At 39.2% G+C, this 18,564-nt stretch overlaps 1 protein-coding gene across 3 annotated transcripts in view; it reads right to left on the bottom strand.

The window, feature by feature from the left end:
- Nucleotides 1-12,051: 12,051 nt before the first annotated feature.
- The window catches only part of slc8a1b (solute carrier family 8 member 1b), a 104,399-nt gene continuing 97,886 nt past the window's right edge, over nt 12,052-18,564 (bottom strand). For all 3 annotated transcript variants that reach the window (XM_061789468.1, XM_061789467.1, XM_061789470.1), the window contains one exon: nt 12,052-18,457. In XM_061789468.1, coding sequence (XP_061645452.1) covers nt 18,185-18,457 — 273 coding nt within the window. In that variant the 3' untranslated portion in view covers nt 12,052-18,184. The remainder of the gene's footprint in view (nt 18,458-18,564) is intronic.

Here is an 18,564-nt window from a genome sequence, read left to right as displayed (position 1 = left end):
CTCCAGCAGGGGTCTCTTTTGGACAACACGTCGAATTTATGACGTTTCCATTACGAAATGTTATATTAACCTAAGTACGAATGTCTCCAGTAGATAGTTATTTTATTTAAAATTGTTTCATTATACAAAAACATCAGCTTTCAAACCTTTCCTGGTTAAATTTAAAAGGCACCTACTTAGGAAGATTGACTTTTAATAGCGAGGTGCCTAGACCTACAAGTTGAATTCGTTCCGTAAGCACTTTCCATCCTTTTATTGCATCTGTTACAGGTTTCGTGTAATGTGTTTGACATAAGTAAATTGCTTGTTTAAGTGAAGTACAGTATTTAAAAAAATATAAATGTCATGACGAAGCTCCACACGTTCTTCTCTATTATTGTTTTACGTGAAAATGCGTGCCTCGCTGAGAAAATAAAAATAATCTAATGAACTTTTATTTTGAGATAAATTCATTTTTGTTTTAAATGCACACAAACCATAACCCAATTTGAAGTCATTTCAGTGTAGTGACTTAATTGACTAAAGGGGCTGATGCATGAAAAAGACACACTCATGGGCTGTGGCCTTTTTAAATGGCATTCCCCCTTTAGGCCTCGCTTCAGGACTAAAGTGACCCAGGGGTCAGTTAAAAATGTCAAGGGAGCAAAACGGAAGGTCAGATCGCCCTGCTTTTGCCTTTTTTAAAATTATGTTATATGATATTATAATGTGGGATGTTGAGTGGTTAGCACGTCAGACTTAGCAGTTCTGAGGATCTGAGTTCAAATTGCATCTACGACCTACTTCGGCTTCCACCCACATTAAAATAAATAAATAAAACAATGCATTTTAAGTTCATTGAATACTCTAACTTGTCCATAAGTGTGAATTTGAGTGGTTACGCTTGACTGTCGATGCAATTGGCTGCCGAAATGTATCGATGTGCCTCAGAACGACATTGTATGTTTTTTTTTTTTAGACTTTTAAAAATCAATACGAGCGTTTGGGTCACTGAGTTTCGAAAATGTCAGTGGAGTTTTTGCTGTTCTCATTAAATAATGGATTTTTGTTCTCTTTTTTTGGGCCATGAAAAAACGTCTGATTGCAAATTCTTAACACTATGCGCCGCAAAAAAAACAAAAACTTTTGTTACCTTTAAATATACATTAACACGTCATATATATGTCTACGTATATGTCGACTACTTTAAAAGGCCAAAATACAGCATACTGTACGTTTATACAGCGAAGACAGCCTCGGGGTCAAATTGACCCACTTGAACACTTTTGTACAGGACAAATGTCATCATGTTTCTATCATGTTTCAATATGGAAAAAAAGTTCATTTAAAGATGTCAAACATGTAATGAAAGATGAAAAATAGTATGAGCATTAAGTCCATTCTGTTATATTGTGGGTCAAAATGACCCATATGAATGTTTAATCTGTGTCGTAAATGATAACATTTCTTCTGATGGCCTCATTTTTGTTGTTTTTATTATATATATTGGAAAATTAGTTCAATTGTTGGAAATTCATTTTTTTTGGGGGGGGGGGGGGGGGGGTTCTTGACATGCCCCAAAACTCACCAATTTTTTTCAAGTGTTAAAAAAAACCATACTGAGGAGCGCCCCCTTGACATTTGACAAAGAAGTTACATAAGATTGCACTTTTAGTCTATACATTCTTTTCTGTTGGCCCTGGCATGGTTGAAATGAGTTGAACGCTCAAGCAGTACGTCAGCCAGTGGCAAGCGTGTGACACGGCATCCATTTTGCGTGTCCACTTAGCGGCGGCGGGGCTAATTACACCAAATGGCAGCAGCGGCAGCAGCAGGACAGCAGAATTGATATCGGCGTTCCGCGCGGGCACGTTGCATATCACAGCCCGCTGAAAGCTGTTGCGTGGGCGACGTCGCAAAGAAAAGCTGAGCAGTAAGAGAGCCATTCGTCTCGTTTTAAATGTACATGCAGAGAGGCTTTCAGGCTCATTATAATCACCATCCATCTCACAGGCGCACGTGACACATTTTAAGGCCTTTAACGCGACTCTGAAAGGCAGCGAAATTATAAGGCAACCTGCCAAGTTTGCATAATTCCACATGAGATGGATGCAAGTGCCACTTTTTAATCAAATTGCAGGATTTCACAAAGGGAAAGGGTTCTATTTTTGCTTCCTTTACAGCGATTACGTGTAAAAAGTCAACCATGATTTCAAAGTACCTGTTGAAATTATGACTTCTATTATGTGCGTTTGTCAGGTACAGCAATAATGTTCCTGGGTCAGTTTGACCCGTTACCCAAAAGTGTGATAAAACGCAAAGTTATGAATTGCTACCTCCATGAGTAAAAATGCTTCCATGTTTAAAAAAAATATATATATTTTTTGGCTTCTTTTCAACTCTGGGCTCTGCTTCAGCAAGTAGATGCCGCTCACCTAGTGGCAACGCCCTCGCTCATTAGAGTTCTTGGGGTATTTTTACATAACATTATAGACTAAAAGACCTGGGAAGTGTTTTAAAGTGTGAAAAAAATACATATGTCCTTCTTTGAGGGCAGTTTTGAATTTTCTTGAACCACAAAGACCCCCGTTATGTTTACAATCAGCGTATGTGTTTGTGTGTGAGTCTGTGGAGCAAAAATGAAAAAGTCATTGAGCAATATGAGTTAGAAATCCCCGCAAGACAACTTAAGAGGTCAGTTTGAGGCTAAAACCTTGTTTTCTTGTCTTAATCTTCCCCCAAATGTTCCGACTTGGCTCACCTCATAAGTAAGAATTGGGATTAACGCGTCTGGCCTCCACGTCATCATTTTCTTTTTGCTGTATCATCTCCTTCCAATCTCGACCTTACTTCCCCTTTCCTCCCTCATCCTCTTTTTATTAGGTTCCTCGCAACAACGTGTTCCTCTCATCTTCAAAGTCTAATGCAAAAGAGACCTGTAAAAGAAGAAAGATGGAGTCCAAGTGAGAGATGACTGCGCATGTGTGTGTGTGTGTGTGTGTGAGACATAAGCCTTATATGAATAAATATTCCTTGCTCCTAGAGGTGTGCGACGCGTGTCAGCAATGAGTCAGCGACAGCACACACACAGTAAAACAACAACACACGTCAACACTTGCAAGTGAAGGAGGGAGGGGCAGTGTGGAAAAGGTGCAGATGATGACATTGAGAAGGTGTGGAAACATGCCTTTAAACAAAAATGAATTATCATTTATACCTGTTGGCTAATGCCAGGAAATTGTAATTGTTTGCTTTGCAATAGATTTGAGGCGTTTCTTTTTCCCCCCTTTGCAGAAAACATCCAATATTTGGGTCCCCATAAGTGTTTGGACTGGAAAAGTAATAGTGTATCAGTGTCAAAAGGGCTACACATTTTGTTCTTGATTGCATGCAAATTTGATGAAAAATAGACATGCTATTTAGTGCCATTAAGCAAAAATACAAACATTTCAAGCAAAACGAACGTGTTTGGACTGAGAAAAGTAATAGTGCAGCCGTCTCAAAAGACCTGTACATTTTGTGCAGAGACAACTGGAAGCAGAGCTGGAGGTGGCGGAAATGAAGATGTTGAGGTTCGCTCTCGGAGTGACCAGGTTGGATAAAATTAGAAATGAGCTCATCGGAGGGACGGCCAAGGTTCGATGTTTTGGAGACAAAGCTGGAGAGAGCAGACTTCGACACGTTTGGACACGTCCAGAGGAGAAGTGGTGAGTATATTGGTAGAGGGATGATGAGGATGGAGCTGCCAGGCAAGAGAGCGAGAGGAAGACCAAAGAGAAGGTTGATGGATGTCGTGAGGGAAGACATGAGGGCACTTGGTGTTGGAGATATTCATATACATTCTAGCATACCATAACAATCCCCTGATATCATGCAACTGCGCCCCCTAGTGGCTGTATGCAGCAAAGGCCTGAAAACTGAGGGACATGATCCTGATCAAATTGCTATGTTTCTGTTTCGATATGTTTTAGGACGCAGGAAATTCAAAGCTCACCTGTCTAAGCAATGATGCATACTGATTGATAAATCGACATGCTAATAAATGCTGTTAATGGCAGAAAAATAATCGCGATCCGAAAACGCCCCGCTGGTAGTAACCTGAGCTGCAGTCAAGAGGCGTGTCAGTCCACCGAGCCCTTGTCCCGGATAACAAAGAACATCTCCGACGGCTCCTAAATTCCCACACCCTCTTGCCCCATATTTAATCGAGTGAAGGAAGAAAAAAAGAAACACCACCTACCAAGGCCTCACTCTGTTCCATTTAGCTAAATAAAAAGCCCTTGGCCTATTTATCAGTTTGTAGCTATTACTTCCAATCCCATGGTGCCTCTGGCTTCTTCTGCTCCTTTAGCGTAAAGAGGATTAGTTGAAATTGCATCCACTAAAAGATAGCGCTTGAAGAAAAGTGCTTAATAACTCTTCAAAGGTTGGAAATCCAATGGGGTCAGTGGGCTTTAAAGGGTCCCCTCCCAGTATGGCAGCAGGGCCTGTTCCCCGTTGCTAGGCGGAGGTCTTCTCTTACGGCTCAGCTAAATTCTTGTCTTAGCAGAACTCTACTGCAGCAGGAAAAGGAAGTAGAACAGGAAGCTGGGAAGAGGCCGGCCGGCTGAAAAACCACACGAGAAAGAGCTCAAATGTGACAGTAACGCTGCATTGTTTTGTGACGTGTTAGCTTAGCATCGTAGCCGCTACCCTGGGCCAGCTGCTGTCCTCAGAAGAGGAGCTCTCTAGGGTGAAACGTGCCATTGGTGCCCTCCTGTACCGGACCACGCTGGAGGGCGGAGCTGTACCCGACCCTCGGTGCAGTGCACTCCCTGCTGCTGACCAATCACAACGAAGTCCCCGAGGCCCGCCTCCAGGAGCAACTTCTGCAGGTTATATCCCAGCATATCATCGCAATGTCATTAAAACCGTGCAAATACGTCCTATGTTGGAGTCGCGTTGACTGAGAAAAGTCTCAAAAGAACTGCGTATTCTGTCCTATAGTGAGTGCAAATTTGTTTAGGGACAGACACGCTATTATGTGCCTTTTAGCAAAAGACTCACCTAACGAACTAACTTTTTTTTTTTTTTTTTTTTTTTTTTAGAACAACCACCGCTGTGCAAAGTACTGTAGATGACGATAAAGAGTGAACATAAAACACAATAAATAAATGTGTTTTGAGTTAGGAGCGTGGTCACTGAATGAATTAAACTCATAAGTCAAGGCGGTTTTGGACTGAGAAAAGTAATAGCTAAATTTGTTGACAAATTGTGGCGCATGTTAATTAACCAGCATAAATGAGATGACCGAGTAGCGCAGATGAGAATATACAAAGATGCGACGTCAGGCGAAGATAACGCTAGCGAAGGTCTGTACCAGTTAGCTAGACAGTGAGATAGCGAAGGTAAGGTTACGCAGGCGGGCCGACTGATTAAGAATAGAGATAGAAACGTGTTGACTGGTGCCAGTGGTGTGTGTGTGTGTGTGTGTGTGTGATCGATGGAAAGAAGATAGAAATGTTAGCTTAAATTTCTCCTCCTCCAACTTATAAGCAAAGCCAAGGTCTTTCTGTTGCAACTACTTTACATCCAAACCAGCGGCAAGAGGCACCAGGCGACTAGCTGTTCGGTAGCTTAGCAACCACCGCCAAATATAGACGCGCTTGCGCCGCAATCTGTCCTGCTCCATAGTGAGCACCTGGAAAACTAAGTGCACTGTAAAAAAAAACCCGAGATCGCCATGAATCAAGATCTCAACCGCGGTTGGCTTTACCTCTCTCGAGTTACTGTACGTCATCTGCAGAGGATGAAAAAGGCAACAAGTCTATTTTGATATTTGTTTTCTAATGTAGGGAGTAAAAATAAGTCAGAAAAATAAATATTTCCCAGTCCAGACACTGTAGCTAGTTGACTGTTTCTGTTCCTGACTACTCACAGTGCGAAGTCCGCGCGCATATTAAAAACAAAGTCAGACGACTGCGCTGTCAGCTTGCGAATAAACAACACATAAACAAATAAATCACGTGTTAAGAGCTGTCGACTGCGAGACGAGCTACGAATGCAAATGAAATGTCGCATTGTATTTTATATAGTTTCATTTGTCTTGATTAAGTGTAAATCTTCCCAATAAGAAACACATACAACTGCTTAAATAGATGAAAATAAAAAGAACATAACAAACTGCATAATTATTATTATTATTATTATTTTATAAATAATATAATGGATATTTTACAAATAGTAATTGAAATGACATTTTATATATAAATATATATCAAATAATAAGGCATCAGAAGTCATTAAAATAAACAATACTCTAATGAAAGAAAAACAAAATGATAAAATACTAAAAAATAGATAACTAAGAGAGACATGATAAAATAGATAGCAAGTCAATTAAAATAATACAATTAAATACAAATAATGACATAAAATACAAATCATGAAATATGTCCAGTGAGAGAATAAAATGAAAATAAGAAAAGAAAAAAAAAAAACAATAAGATCAAAATTGCAGTTTGTGGAGGTATTTTTGCGCAGACTTTTACGTACAAGCAATATTTTGCAGTAGTAATTAATGTATATAATATTTTTTTCTGCCTGGGGAACCTCGTAGTAGATATTTACGTGCCATTGCAAGAACAAAAACATGTTATTTTCGAATTCACAATAGTACTGCCCAAGCTTCACTTGAGCTGAATTTAACATAAAGACACACCCTTCTTTTCAATTGGCAGCGTTTTGTGATCTAAGAAATAAGACCCAGATCAATCACTTCAAACCTTTTCCACAATTAGACCTATAACCTGTATGTAAAATTGATTATTTCCAGAATAAAAAAATAATTCCTTGTGGTAGGCTGACAAGCAGTCCCGGGTGTAAAATGCCTTCCACCCAAAGTCAGCTGGGATAGGGTCCAGCTCACCCACAGCCCTGATGCGAATACAATGCAGTATAGAAAATGGATGGATGAAATCATTGATTCGATTTTCTTGCTATTATTTATAATTGATTTAAAATGAATTTCAAAAACATCATTTTGGGGAAAAAAAGTGAAACGCGAGGGATTTACAGAGAGTATCTTCTGTGTACATCTTGACATCACTTACGCCATATTCAAACGGTATGCGCTTGTCTCCCACCAAGAGTGTGGGTCACTTGCACGCACGCGAAAACGACGTGACACGCCGTGCGACATTAGCAGACGGAGGTTGCGTCGCGCCGTGTTAAAAGCGCGGCGTCTCGCAAACGTGGCCTCCGCCGTCAAAGCGGGGCGCCCGTGGATTTATGCGAGCGTGTGTCGAGCGGGAAGTCACAGGATGTCAGGACGCATTCCAAAGACGGCAAATGACGGCTTGTGCGGCACAAGTGGGCCCTATAGCTCGCTCGGCGCTCCGCCGAGGAGTCACGCCACACGGCTCCAATTACAGCTCGGCTAACGCCGCCCGATTGCCGCCATTAGTCTCTCCTTCCTCCTTTCCGAGCAGGCTGTCGGATCACCGACTTTCGCGCAGTTCGACACAGACGGACCGACGGCTATTTCTTTTCTTCTCAGGTGGTTGCTGGTGACGGGAGCGTCGCCGCGGTAACGGGGGAAAAAAAGCGCCGCTCCAACTCGACAGGGTTCGCACCGCCGCCCACGGGCCTCTCAGCAGAGCCACGAAGTTGTTAATGTAGGAGACGGAGATGTGGTAGGAGTGAGGGAGAAGGAAATAGACGGAAAGATGCAAAGCATGGATGATTCAGGAGGTATGGAAGTCGGCGATAGATTGATTGGGGCAGGAAATAGGATGGAGGCGAGAGAGGGGAGATAAGGCGTTCAGACATAACGCGTAGGAAGATGTAGTAGATGATTGAAAGTAGAAATCGGTGGATATGGAGTAAGTAATAAAGTGCTGGACATAAGACGGTCAGAAGTAGAATGTTACGAGACAGATGGCTGGAAATAAGATGGAGTAGATGCAGTTCATGGTAGGAAGGATGACAAAGTAGGATGCAGTAGAGACATGGTAGGAAGTAAAGCGATAGAAGGTGGTGAGGATGCTTACAGGAGGTGCTGTATGTATTTGGAAATATAGGATGTAGCTGGTAAGAGGTAGGACAGTTTGTTGGAGGTCGAAGATGGACGGTAGGAGCCAGTAGGAGACAGTAAGGGTTGAGCGACAAGCGATTTCTTTGTCGTCGATGCTTGAGTCAAATTCGATTCGTTGATAACGACTTACGGGACGGTTTCAAGTCGACACACATTTTCTGGTGCAGGCAGAGAAACAAATCGAATCGAAGGATTCAAAATACAACTCGCCATCAGGCTAATTATAGTTTTTGTATTTCGTGGGAGCCGGCCGAATGTTTCTCATCAACAAACCGGACGGCGTCGTCGGTATGATGTCTAAGATGGGAAAGAAGCTAAGTGCTAGTACACTATGTAAGGCATTTGCAAGCAGAGTAATAATGACACATCAAATTAAATGGAAAAAAAAAGATCATTCATTTCTGCCACGACTGTAATAGAAGTAGACATGAGTGTGTTCTCAATTGTGGTGAAAGTCTCAGTGGAGCGCGAGGTCTGAGACTTCGCTATTGATTTAGCAGCCTGCTGCCTCAACTCGTTTCACTTTAGCAGAATTAACTTGCAGTCACGTGGAACGGCCTCTAAAGAGACAATCAGAGTGAGCACACAATTTGACAAACTGTTTCCCCCCCTCACTCACAAGTTCAAAAAAGTGACAGATTAAATTCCCCTTTTATTTCAACCCCCTACTGCTACTTGTGTTCCATCGCATGTAATCATCTAAAATGCTTAAAATCACCGATGGGTCACGTGAAGTAACAACGCACATGCTGGATGCGGGGGCAGAGTTCAGGCTCTGGTATTTGCCTGACATTTCATTCTAATCTGCCCTTGTGTGTGTGTGTGTGTGAGAAACAGCTGCTTGTACATGGCCACAGTCACACTTCAAACCAGGTTGGAGTCGGACACACCATTTGTGTCTATAATCATACCTAAAAGAGAAATCTTTCCACAGCTCAATGAATTGCCGAGATGTTTTCCGATGTTTGTTTGTTTTTGTTTTTTTTGCAGATTGGTAGTATCAGACACCGTTTTCAGTCATCAAACACAGTGAGAAGTAAGTACAAATAGATGTGTCAATTCCAAGATCAGGACAAAACACATTGAAACCTGTCTTATTATGAGCACACACACACACACACAAAAATGACCTTGTTCCACTTGCCAAGGGAGCTAATCTGAGACTTCAGCTGTGTTTTGTCTTTCTGGAACTTCGGTCTGTCCTGGACATTGTCCTGAAGTTCACAACTGAATGTTTCTCTGCTTTGTGTCCTGAAGCTTTTTCTGGCGTTTTTGTCCATGCTCGACATTGTCTTGAGATACAGGACTTATGTCTGTCCATCGTGTCTTGAAGTTCTTCTTTCCAGAGTCTCCAAGAGAACTAGTTTTTGACCAGGATGTGCAAAGTCCTAGACACAAGTCATCCTAGCAAAACCCAGGGATTTTTGTCAGGGATGTGTTACGGAAGGATTACAGTCTACATCTAGTTACTAGTTAATGTGCGGCTATAGTACATCAAACACACAAGACACAGTTAAAATACGATCACACATTGGAGAAAAACAAGACTCAGATAACACGATTACACAGTGCAATCACAAGATCCAACTGAACTTATTTCTGTGTCTGTTATAATTATCTTGAATTCCCCCAGAGCTATGTGTCAATTCAAGTCCTTTTGCAGTTTATCAAAGGAACTCATATTCCTAATTGACAATGGGAAGGGGCTAAGAATGGAGCCCTGTGGCACAGCCCAAATTAAATAGAATTAATATGTGCAATTAAAGTTACAAAATGCCTTGCTTCAGGTCATAAAAATAAAAAATAAAAACATCTAGAGTCACTATATTATAACATTCCATATTTCATACCTCTTCTCCTCTAAGGTAGCAGAGAGGAATTTGAGTTTTTGTACCTGCCAGAAATCCACATCAAATTGACATGTGGAGCATCTCCCTGAAGACCGGAGGTGGTGGTGGTGGTGGAGGTGTTTCTATTAAATAGTCTGCTCACGGGTCTGGCACATATTGTGATTCCAGCCTCGTTCTGAGGGCAGAATAAGATCCACTCGGGAGACGAGGAAATGTGTTGTGTGCCAGATTCACATCTAGACAGTAGAGTGACACATCGGCTGTTTTTTTTTTTGTTTTTTTTTTTCCCCTTCTTCTTACCTCCACGTGGAGCAGGCATCACCGAAACGTTATGGACTGTCGACTGAAGTGTCGGTGAGGTCCTGCAACGTACAGAGGCAATGGAGAAAGAAACAATTAGCCGTACGTGAGGTTGGCGGACCAGACGGAACAGCGTTTGTGTCGTGACAGCGCTAGCATCACTTATAATTATGATAGAGCAATAATATGAAGTAAGAAATACATCAAAATTAAGTAAAAGATCCTTGCTATTGCTTTAATTTGTATGGCCTTGAATGGTTGGAAAAGACACCTGAAAAAGCAAACAAATTGAAGATAAAATAAAAATATAAAATAATGATAATGAAATAAAAATTCAACTGTTGCTTTCATTTACGGGGCACCCAAAGGTTAAATAAAATAAAATAAATTGTAATTATGATAAAATAATGATAAAAGGAACTTCAATAAAACAATAAAATAGAAACAACCCTTGATGTTACTTTATTTTATGCAGCGCTCAAGGGTTGAAAAGAAAACAAAAACAAAAAACATAAAATAATAATAATTTAATAAAAATAAAATTAAAAATAATTCATGCTGTTGCTTCAATGTATGAGGCAATGGTTGGTTAAATAAAACAACAAATAAACAACTCTAATAACAAAATGATTAAAAACTAACTTAAATAATCAAAATAAAATTTAAAAAAATCCTTGTTGTGTTATTTGACACCTAATGGTTGAAAAATATAAAATAGTAAAATAAACATAACTGTAATAAAATAAAAATGTTATTTTAAAATAATAATAATAAAAAGTAATTAATAAAAATGAGATTTAAACAAAAAATACATGCTGTTGTTCTGATTTAGGTGGCACTCAATGGTTGAAAAAGTCTACGATAAAAGAAATAACGATAATTATATTAAAATAATGAATAGAAAGTAATGACTCAAGTGAATGCGTAACCGTATTACTTAAGCAGTGTGTGTGTGTGTGATCCAAATACAATTGCAGAAGAGAGCAGAAACACTCTACGACCATTATGACTATTATAATTATTATCATTATTTTTATCATCACCGCAGTCTGATGAGCTGTGCAAAGCGACCGGCGACAATGCACATTTATTACATATTCACGTAAACAGAATTAATCAGCCGCCGAAGACAAGACGGTTAATGAATTAGCACCGTGCTCGATCGTCGCGAAGCACAAAAGGAAAGAAAGACAAAGAAAAGAAGGAAGAAAGTACTCAGAGACACAAAGGAGGGAAAAAAGTTGCACATTTTAAAAAATGAAAAAAAAGATTTTTTTTTTTAGATAAATAGTATATTTTCATGATTGGTCAATATTTTAGCAAAGTCGTAAATGTACAAAAATAGTCGCATACAAGCCAAAATGTGTCTTTTGAGAAAAGAAAATCCTTCAATCTTCACTCGAGTGCAGTCTGGCTATTTCAAATGGCCGAGCGGTTTTATTTTATTGGATTTGATTTGCAAAGCAGTAAACTTGTCTTTATTGTCGAACAAGGGCAATTCTAGGATCAGAGGTTTCGGGGTTCTGGGATTTTCATTTTCATTTTTGAAGCTATTCACTAGCACCTTGGCTTTAATATTATGTAACACAACAATGTGTGTATTTTTATTTGTTATGAATTTTTGTTTTTAAAATATTACGTTGCAACCAAGTACCGTAGTCTGACATTTTTCTAGGTTGTTAACATTTTTTTGTTTTTTCTCCCTCAAATTTAAATGGGCTAAAAAACGCTTACGTTGTCGAATATGATGTTCAAGAATGTGAAAACGTCGCCGTTTAAATATAAATAAATTAGGTTACATGAGCAGATCGCACATGCACACACAATAGTAAAACACTGAGGTCGTGGTGTCTCTGAAACAGGGTATCCCAAACTTTATTTTATTAGCTTTTTAATCAGAAGTACCATGGAGAGCAGTCACAGTTAGTGGCAACACACACGCGCGCATGAACACACAAACGCGCACACACACAAATAATTTCCCCGTTGGTCTCTGACAAATAATATTAAGAATCTTTCAACAAAAAACACGTTTACACACAAAGAGGACAGAGGCGAAAAACAACGTCCCTATGTTACCAAACACGATTCGATTTGCTAACTGTGAGAGAAAAGTGGATGGAGCAAAGCATGATGGGAAGGCAGACCACCAACAACAAAAACAAAATCAATTCAAAAAAAAAAAAAAATCTCATCTGAAATGCCCCGTGTGGAATTCAAAGAAAGTTGAAAAAAAAACAAACATGTCCCCAAAAGGCAATAAAACTGGATTGTGTGTCATTCTTGACTTCACTTTCTTTAAGCCACGAATAAATGATTTCTCTCAAGGGCGTGCGATGAAGCCCACCTGCGCTTATTTTCTTTTAATAACACTATACAGTATACACACAATAGTATTTCTTTCACGAGAACATAAGTTTTTATGTCACGTAGGCTATCAAGCCGTCTTTCTTGTCCAATCACAGCAGATATTGCCTTTTCCGCTCCATTTGTTTGAAAAGGACAAAACAAAGCAGTAATATATGAAGGCGTATTAGGACCACCTTGAAAAAAAAAAAAAAGCAATGAAATGACTACGGGAATAAAGTTTTGTATTTTTAAGATTAAAGGCATCATTTTATGACAATGAAGTCATGTATGCTTAAGATAAATTTAAAAACATTTTTTTTTAGATCAAAAGTTTCAATTAGGCTTGATCTAACGAGCCAAGTTAAATAATAATCAAACAAAATCTGCTCAACATTTTAATTTTATGAGAATAAAACCATATATGTTCTGGATAAGAAGTTGTACATTTTCAAGATTAAAGATGTAATTTGAGGTGAAAAAAGTTGTCTATTTTAAGAAAAAAAAACCTTTGTTCTGATAACATTATCCATTTGATCTTGAAAATATTTAACTTTTTTTCTCTAGAAAATATACGTTTCTTTCCCTTAAAACACATTTTAAAAAAGAAATATACTTTTATCTAGCACAGATACAACTTTACTAGTATTAAAGTCGGAATTCTATGAAAATAAAGTGTCAATTTTTAAAATAAAAAGTCAAATTTTTAGATTAAAATCATAATTTGTATAATTTCCCAAAAAAATTGTAAAGTTATGAGAAGTACATTTTCTAAATGAAAAGCTGTATTTTCTAGATTAGTCATATATTTTCAAGTTTGAATTTGTATAATTTCAAGATACAAAAAGTATATTTGGGATATTAAAGTGGTAATTTTAGGTTAATGAAGTTGCATAATTCTGGGATTAAAATTACAATGTAATTTTTGGGATCAAAAGTCCTTTATTTTGGAGATAAAAGTTTTTTTTTTTAAGATTAAAGTCATTCGAGAAAAAACACTCGATTTTTAAAAAAGTTGTAATTGTATCAGAATAAAGTTGTATATCATTAGCCTAAATCATATTTGAGCATTTTCAGAAAACAAGAAAAAAAAAAACACCACAATTTTTAGGAAGGACATTGCATTTTTTATTTTTTTTTTATTGATACGTTGATAGTATAAATTGAAAATTACTTTGCCATTATTTTATGCTATACCAATGTACTGGCAAATAATTGTGTTTTTTTTTTCTTGTTTTCCGAAAATGTTCATAAATGACTTGGGCAACTACTTTATGTTATTAGGCTAGCGATATGTACTAGATAAAAAGTTAATTTTAGGAGAAAAAAAATACAACTTTGTTTCCCCTCAAAAACGTGTCACTTTTTTAGTCGAAAATATACAACTTTAATCTCTTGTCTGTAATAATTGTTTTTTGTCTGTTGAGTGTGGCCCTAATATTCCTTCACCGTAATGTGCAAGTTACTTCCAAAATCATTGTTTAAATTAAGACAATGAAGAGAAATCCTGTTCAGCATTCGGCAACATCTGTACAGCATTCTGACTTTTTTTTTTTTTTTTTGGTTTGTTTTTTAATTGGGATGATGGGATACGATTCTCTATAATTCGACTATGTACACACACGGTGGCATTCATGCACTGTGTCCACAAGTAGCACGTCGACATTCCCAAAAAAACGTGGAGAGAGATGCAGATAGACAAACTGGCCGTTGCCTTACGTTCAGTTTTGCGCGAGTGGAGAAGACAAAAGCAATCGAGGACAGATAAGACACCAGGACGGTACACACATACGCTCGCTGACCCACAAATCAACGAAATATGGCTGTAACTTCATTCCCCACTCCCGACCTCCGCTTTCTGTTTCGCGTCATTTCACGCCGTCGTCCCAGTTCATGTCCGTCCATTCGTCCGTTGCTCAATCAGTCAGGAGGTCAACCAGGAGGTAAATGGCGTCGTTTTGTTGTCGGTGTTGTTCTTTCTTTTTTACATTAGGTGCAACGTGGTTGTTTACATTGTAAGCAACTTCGACAAAACAAATAAAACAGCAGAAGCCGTTTTCACAGAAGCCACAAAGTCAGTGCAAATATTTTTCCTTCATTGAAAAAAAACAAAGTGTCCATTTCTGCCCTGTTAGCGTCACTGCTAGCTCGGTCGGGCTAATGCTGCCTTCGAGAAAACTGCGAAGCTTCCTGTGAACGCCATTTTATACGTATTCTACATCAGTTCCATTTTGTGATTTTGGATTATTGGCGTAATTTTCTTAGTTGCCATCATTTAAAAAAAAAAAAAAAAAAACAGCCAAAGAAAAAGCAAAATGCATTCGTAGTGTTAATCATGTTTCTTATGACGTCAGGTACATAATTTGGCTGGTGCCAAATTCGATACAGATGTTCTCCATTTCTATATGTTCAAATTCTGGTTCTTAGGGCATTGTCACACATTTCCCTTTTTGTCACCATTGGTACTGTTCTGTGTTGACATAAAAAAAAAAAAGCCAAATAGAAAGCAAAATGTATTTGTTTTTAAATTAAGGTATGATTTCTATTTAACTTCTTTATGTGCAATCAATTTTAATTGAATCATTATTTAAGTAGGTTTTTATTTTTGTATTTTTCTATATTTAGGTGCCGTGCTAATGTTCAAATAGAATAGTGTTACAGTGGCTTACTATGTATAATATTAAAAATACCTTTTAGAAATAAAACCTCTGTCTCGTTTCCAATGAACACTTAGGCCTCCTAGCTACTGTATTTTAATGTTGGTCATGATGGTGTTACTTGGAGATCTACATATAAATATATATATATTTTTTAGTAGATCTTCCTGGTCATCAGTTGTGTGTGTGTGTGTGTGTTTTTTTTTGTTCTCAGTAACGCTTTTATTTCAAATTTCGCAAACTCCCAGTGGTCTCGAATGCAGCACGAGCAGAGCATCTGTCCAAGCCTGGTCGGGCTCGAAGAAGCGTCACACAACAATCGCAAAATGATCTCATTGTCCATTAAAAGACAAAGGCTAGCTACCTAATTGGATGCAAACAGCTACGTATACGCGACTACAAGCTTTTCATTCCTGTGCTCCAACACAATTGGGAAAGCGTGTACGTTTTCAGTAAGTCCAACCACGTGGAGCCACGCTCAAAGCTAACAGAGTTGAAGATACTCAAAAAGTGACAGCTTCCACCGATAAGCACACTTTTTTTTTTTTTTTACAGTGGATAAACCTTCAGCTCTATGCCAGTGAAGAGACAAATACATACAGAAATGTTCAACGTGGTTAGGTTCTCAACAAGCTTTTAAGAAGGTGAATAAATTGGACTTTTTTTTGGTTGTTTTTTGTTTGTTTTTGTTTTTAAGAAAAGATCTCTTCGGCTAGAAAAAAAACCCTTGTACAGTCACTTGGAGAGCAAATATTCACATAGAAATATTTCCCTTTGACAAAAAACAGGGGTAAACTGCCACTCGAAGGCCTTCGAGGAAAACTCCAAATGGGGAAAAAAGTCGTGCATCATGCAAGAGTCGGGCCTATAGTATTGTTATTGTTATTATTATCATTATCGATGTATGAATTCAGTCATTCAGGGAGATGAGCGCCATTCCAGAGTCATGATTTTGAGATATTTTCGCCAAACTCGTCCGGTCCACGGCTTTGCTCGCCTCCAGTTTCGCACAAGGGGCGTTTGAATCGGTTTCAAGTGGCTCCACGCTTCCAACTACCTAATTGCAAATTACATTTTTTAAATAAGATATGGCAAGTCAAAGAAGATATCAGCAGGAAAGTTCTGGCCAACGACAACGATCATTATTAACTTGGAAACAATCGAGACAAATAACCAAAAGCCAAGTCGTAAGACCTTGCGTGCGTCGGTTTCTGCCACAAAACTGAATGAAAAATACTTTCAATTACCTTTAAAGACCCTGTAAAGTGAATTCAGTGACCGTGGCTACTGTAGAGTGCCTCGTTGTTGGCTGTGAGTGCGTCCAAGTCATGCAGAGAAAGGCAGAAGAGCAAGGAGGGGGGATTTTATTATTATTTTTTTAAAGTCTAACTTGAGAGCCAGCATATGGACAGGGGCGTCACACTCTGGTGCGGCTGCTTTAGAGTGCCTCGTTGTCGGCTGTGAGTGCACGCACGTCACGGAAAGAAGGTAGAAAAAAGAACGTTGTTCGAGAGATTGATTTTTCACCATTTTGAATCTTCATTTTATTAACTTGGTCATTTTTTTTTTTTTTTTATAGAATTTAAATTTAGCAGTTTTGTCAACAACTCTCTTCTCTGCGGCGTGTCAAATTTACATTTATTTTCACTTTACAGGGAGTTTAAATGAGACATATGATGCCCCCCTGCCACCATAAATGAAACAGTTCCCAGCTCTCTGAATACATTTTGCTCAGTCAAAATACTCCAAAGGTCAAGAATTACCGACACTTTTTTTTTTTTTTTTTTATTCGAGTACCTTAAAGACGAAACTACGAGCAAGGTGACAAATTGTGGCTCAGGGTAGGTGGTCGTAAATGTAGGTCAGCCCTTCAGGATTTGGAATGGTTCATTGATTGTTCGGGGGGGGGGGGGGGGGGGGTTGCGGTTTAAGACGTACATGAAAAACGTGAAGCGAAAACGAAATGGCGGCGAGGCGTCGGAACATGAGGTTTCACAGAGTGGTACCTAAATTTTATTTTGTATTTTTTTGTACATCTACTGTACATTAGTGGAAAACAAACACATAAAATTAATCTCTATATATTTATATTTATATATATATATTTATATATGCACTCGTAATACTCTTAACAGTTTTAAACGGTACGGCGGCCACGTTGTCCTATCAGACGAGGCCTTCTTAAAGGTATAAGCACACATTTTCATAACCCCCTTCTACAGTATAAAGACATCCAGGAGAGCGCAACCGGGAAAAACATTCGCAGTGAGCCGCATTCAAAAAAAAAAAAAAAAAAGAAAGAAAAACGCGAGTAAGCTCAGCTTTACTTACGTCTCAGGGATGACGACTCAGCGTTTCTATAGGCCAAAGGAAAAACAACAACAACAAAAAAAAAACGGATCGGATACTTTAACGAAAGCGTTTTCAGTCTCACGCGGCAAAAACAAAGAGGCGAAGAATTTTTTGTCGTTGTTGGCTGTTTGTTTTCACAGTACTTGACGACTCGGTACTTAAGTCCCTAAGCAGCGGTGATGTCCACACACACACACACACACACACACAAACTGGCTCTCCTGTGGCCGTGTTGTCAGTATGGTCCGCTCATGCATGGACTCACAAACACAACGAATCAGTCTCGGTCGCACCACTTAAAAATTCTACCAGCTGTGTGAGCTCTACGGACGCCAAATTTAAAGACCTTTTTTTTTTTTGTTTGTTTTTGGTTTTTTTTTGAAGTGGCTTTTGTTTTAAGTTAAGTCAAGAAATGCATTCAAATTCAAGTGCCTGTGATTCCGTGTCCACATTTCCTTCGCTTGCCGTTTCTAGACGCGCTGGCGCATTTTCCAATCCTTCATCCATTCTTCCGTCAGTTCATCCGCCAAAAAAAAAAAAAAGGGAGGGAGGGACTGATAGGCCGACCTGACCGCCTTGAACTCCCCCCCCAAAAAAATCCCCCTTGGACCGGCTTATTCGCCATCCTAGAAGCCCTGGATGTGGCAGTAGGCTTCCAGCGAGGAGAAGAGGATGTAGAGGAGCCACAGGCTGACGAACAGCATGGTGGTCAGCACCTTGGCAGTCCGCGGCCCGCCCAGCTCGCCGCCGATCTCGGGCCGCCGCCGGTACATCAGCATGGCGACGCAGATGAAGGCAAAGATGGTGAAGAGCGTGACGGAGAAGGCCAGCTTGCCCGGGTCCACCCGGAACTCGTTGCCGTTGCTCTGGTGGTAGATGGCGGCGATGGACCACGCCACCTGCCACGCAAAAAGAAAGCGGTAAAGTAGAAAAGAAAGTTGAGCTTTTTTTTAAAACCCACGCTGTAGCTTAGCGAAAAGCTGAATGAAAACAGTCATCGGTCGAA

Source organism: Phyllopteryx taeniolatus, chromosome 11, assembly GCF_024500385.1.
Source record: "Phyllopteryx taeniolatus isolate TA_2022b chromosome 11, UOR_Ptae_1.2, whole genome shotgun sequence".
Taxonomy (NCBI): Eukaryota; Metazoa; Chordata; class Actinopteri; order Syngnathiformes; family Syngnathidae; genus Phyllopteryx; species Phyllopteryx taeniolatus.
This window is presented reverse-complemented; position numbering and strand designations above follow the sequence as displayed.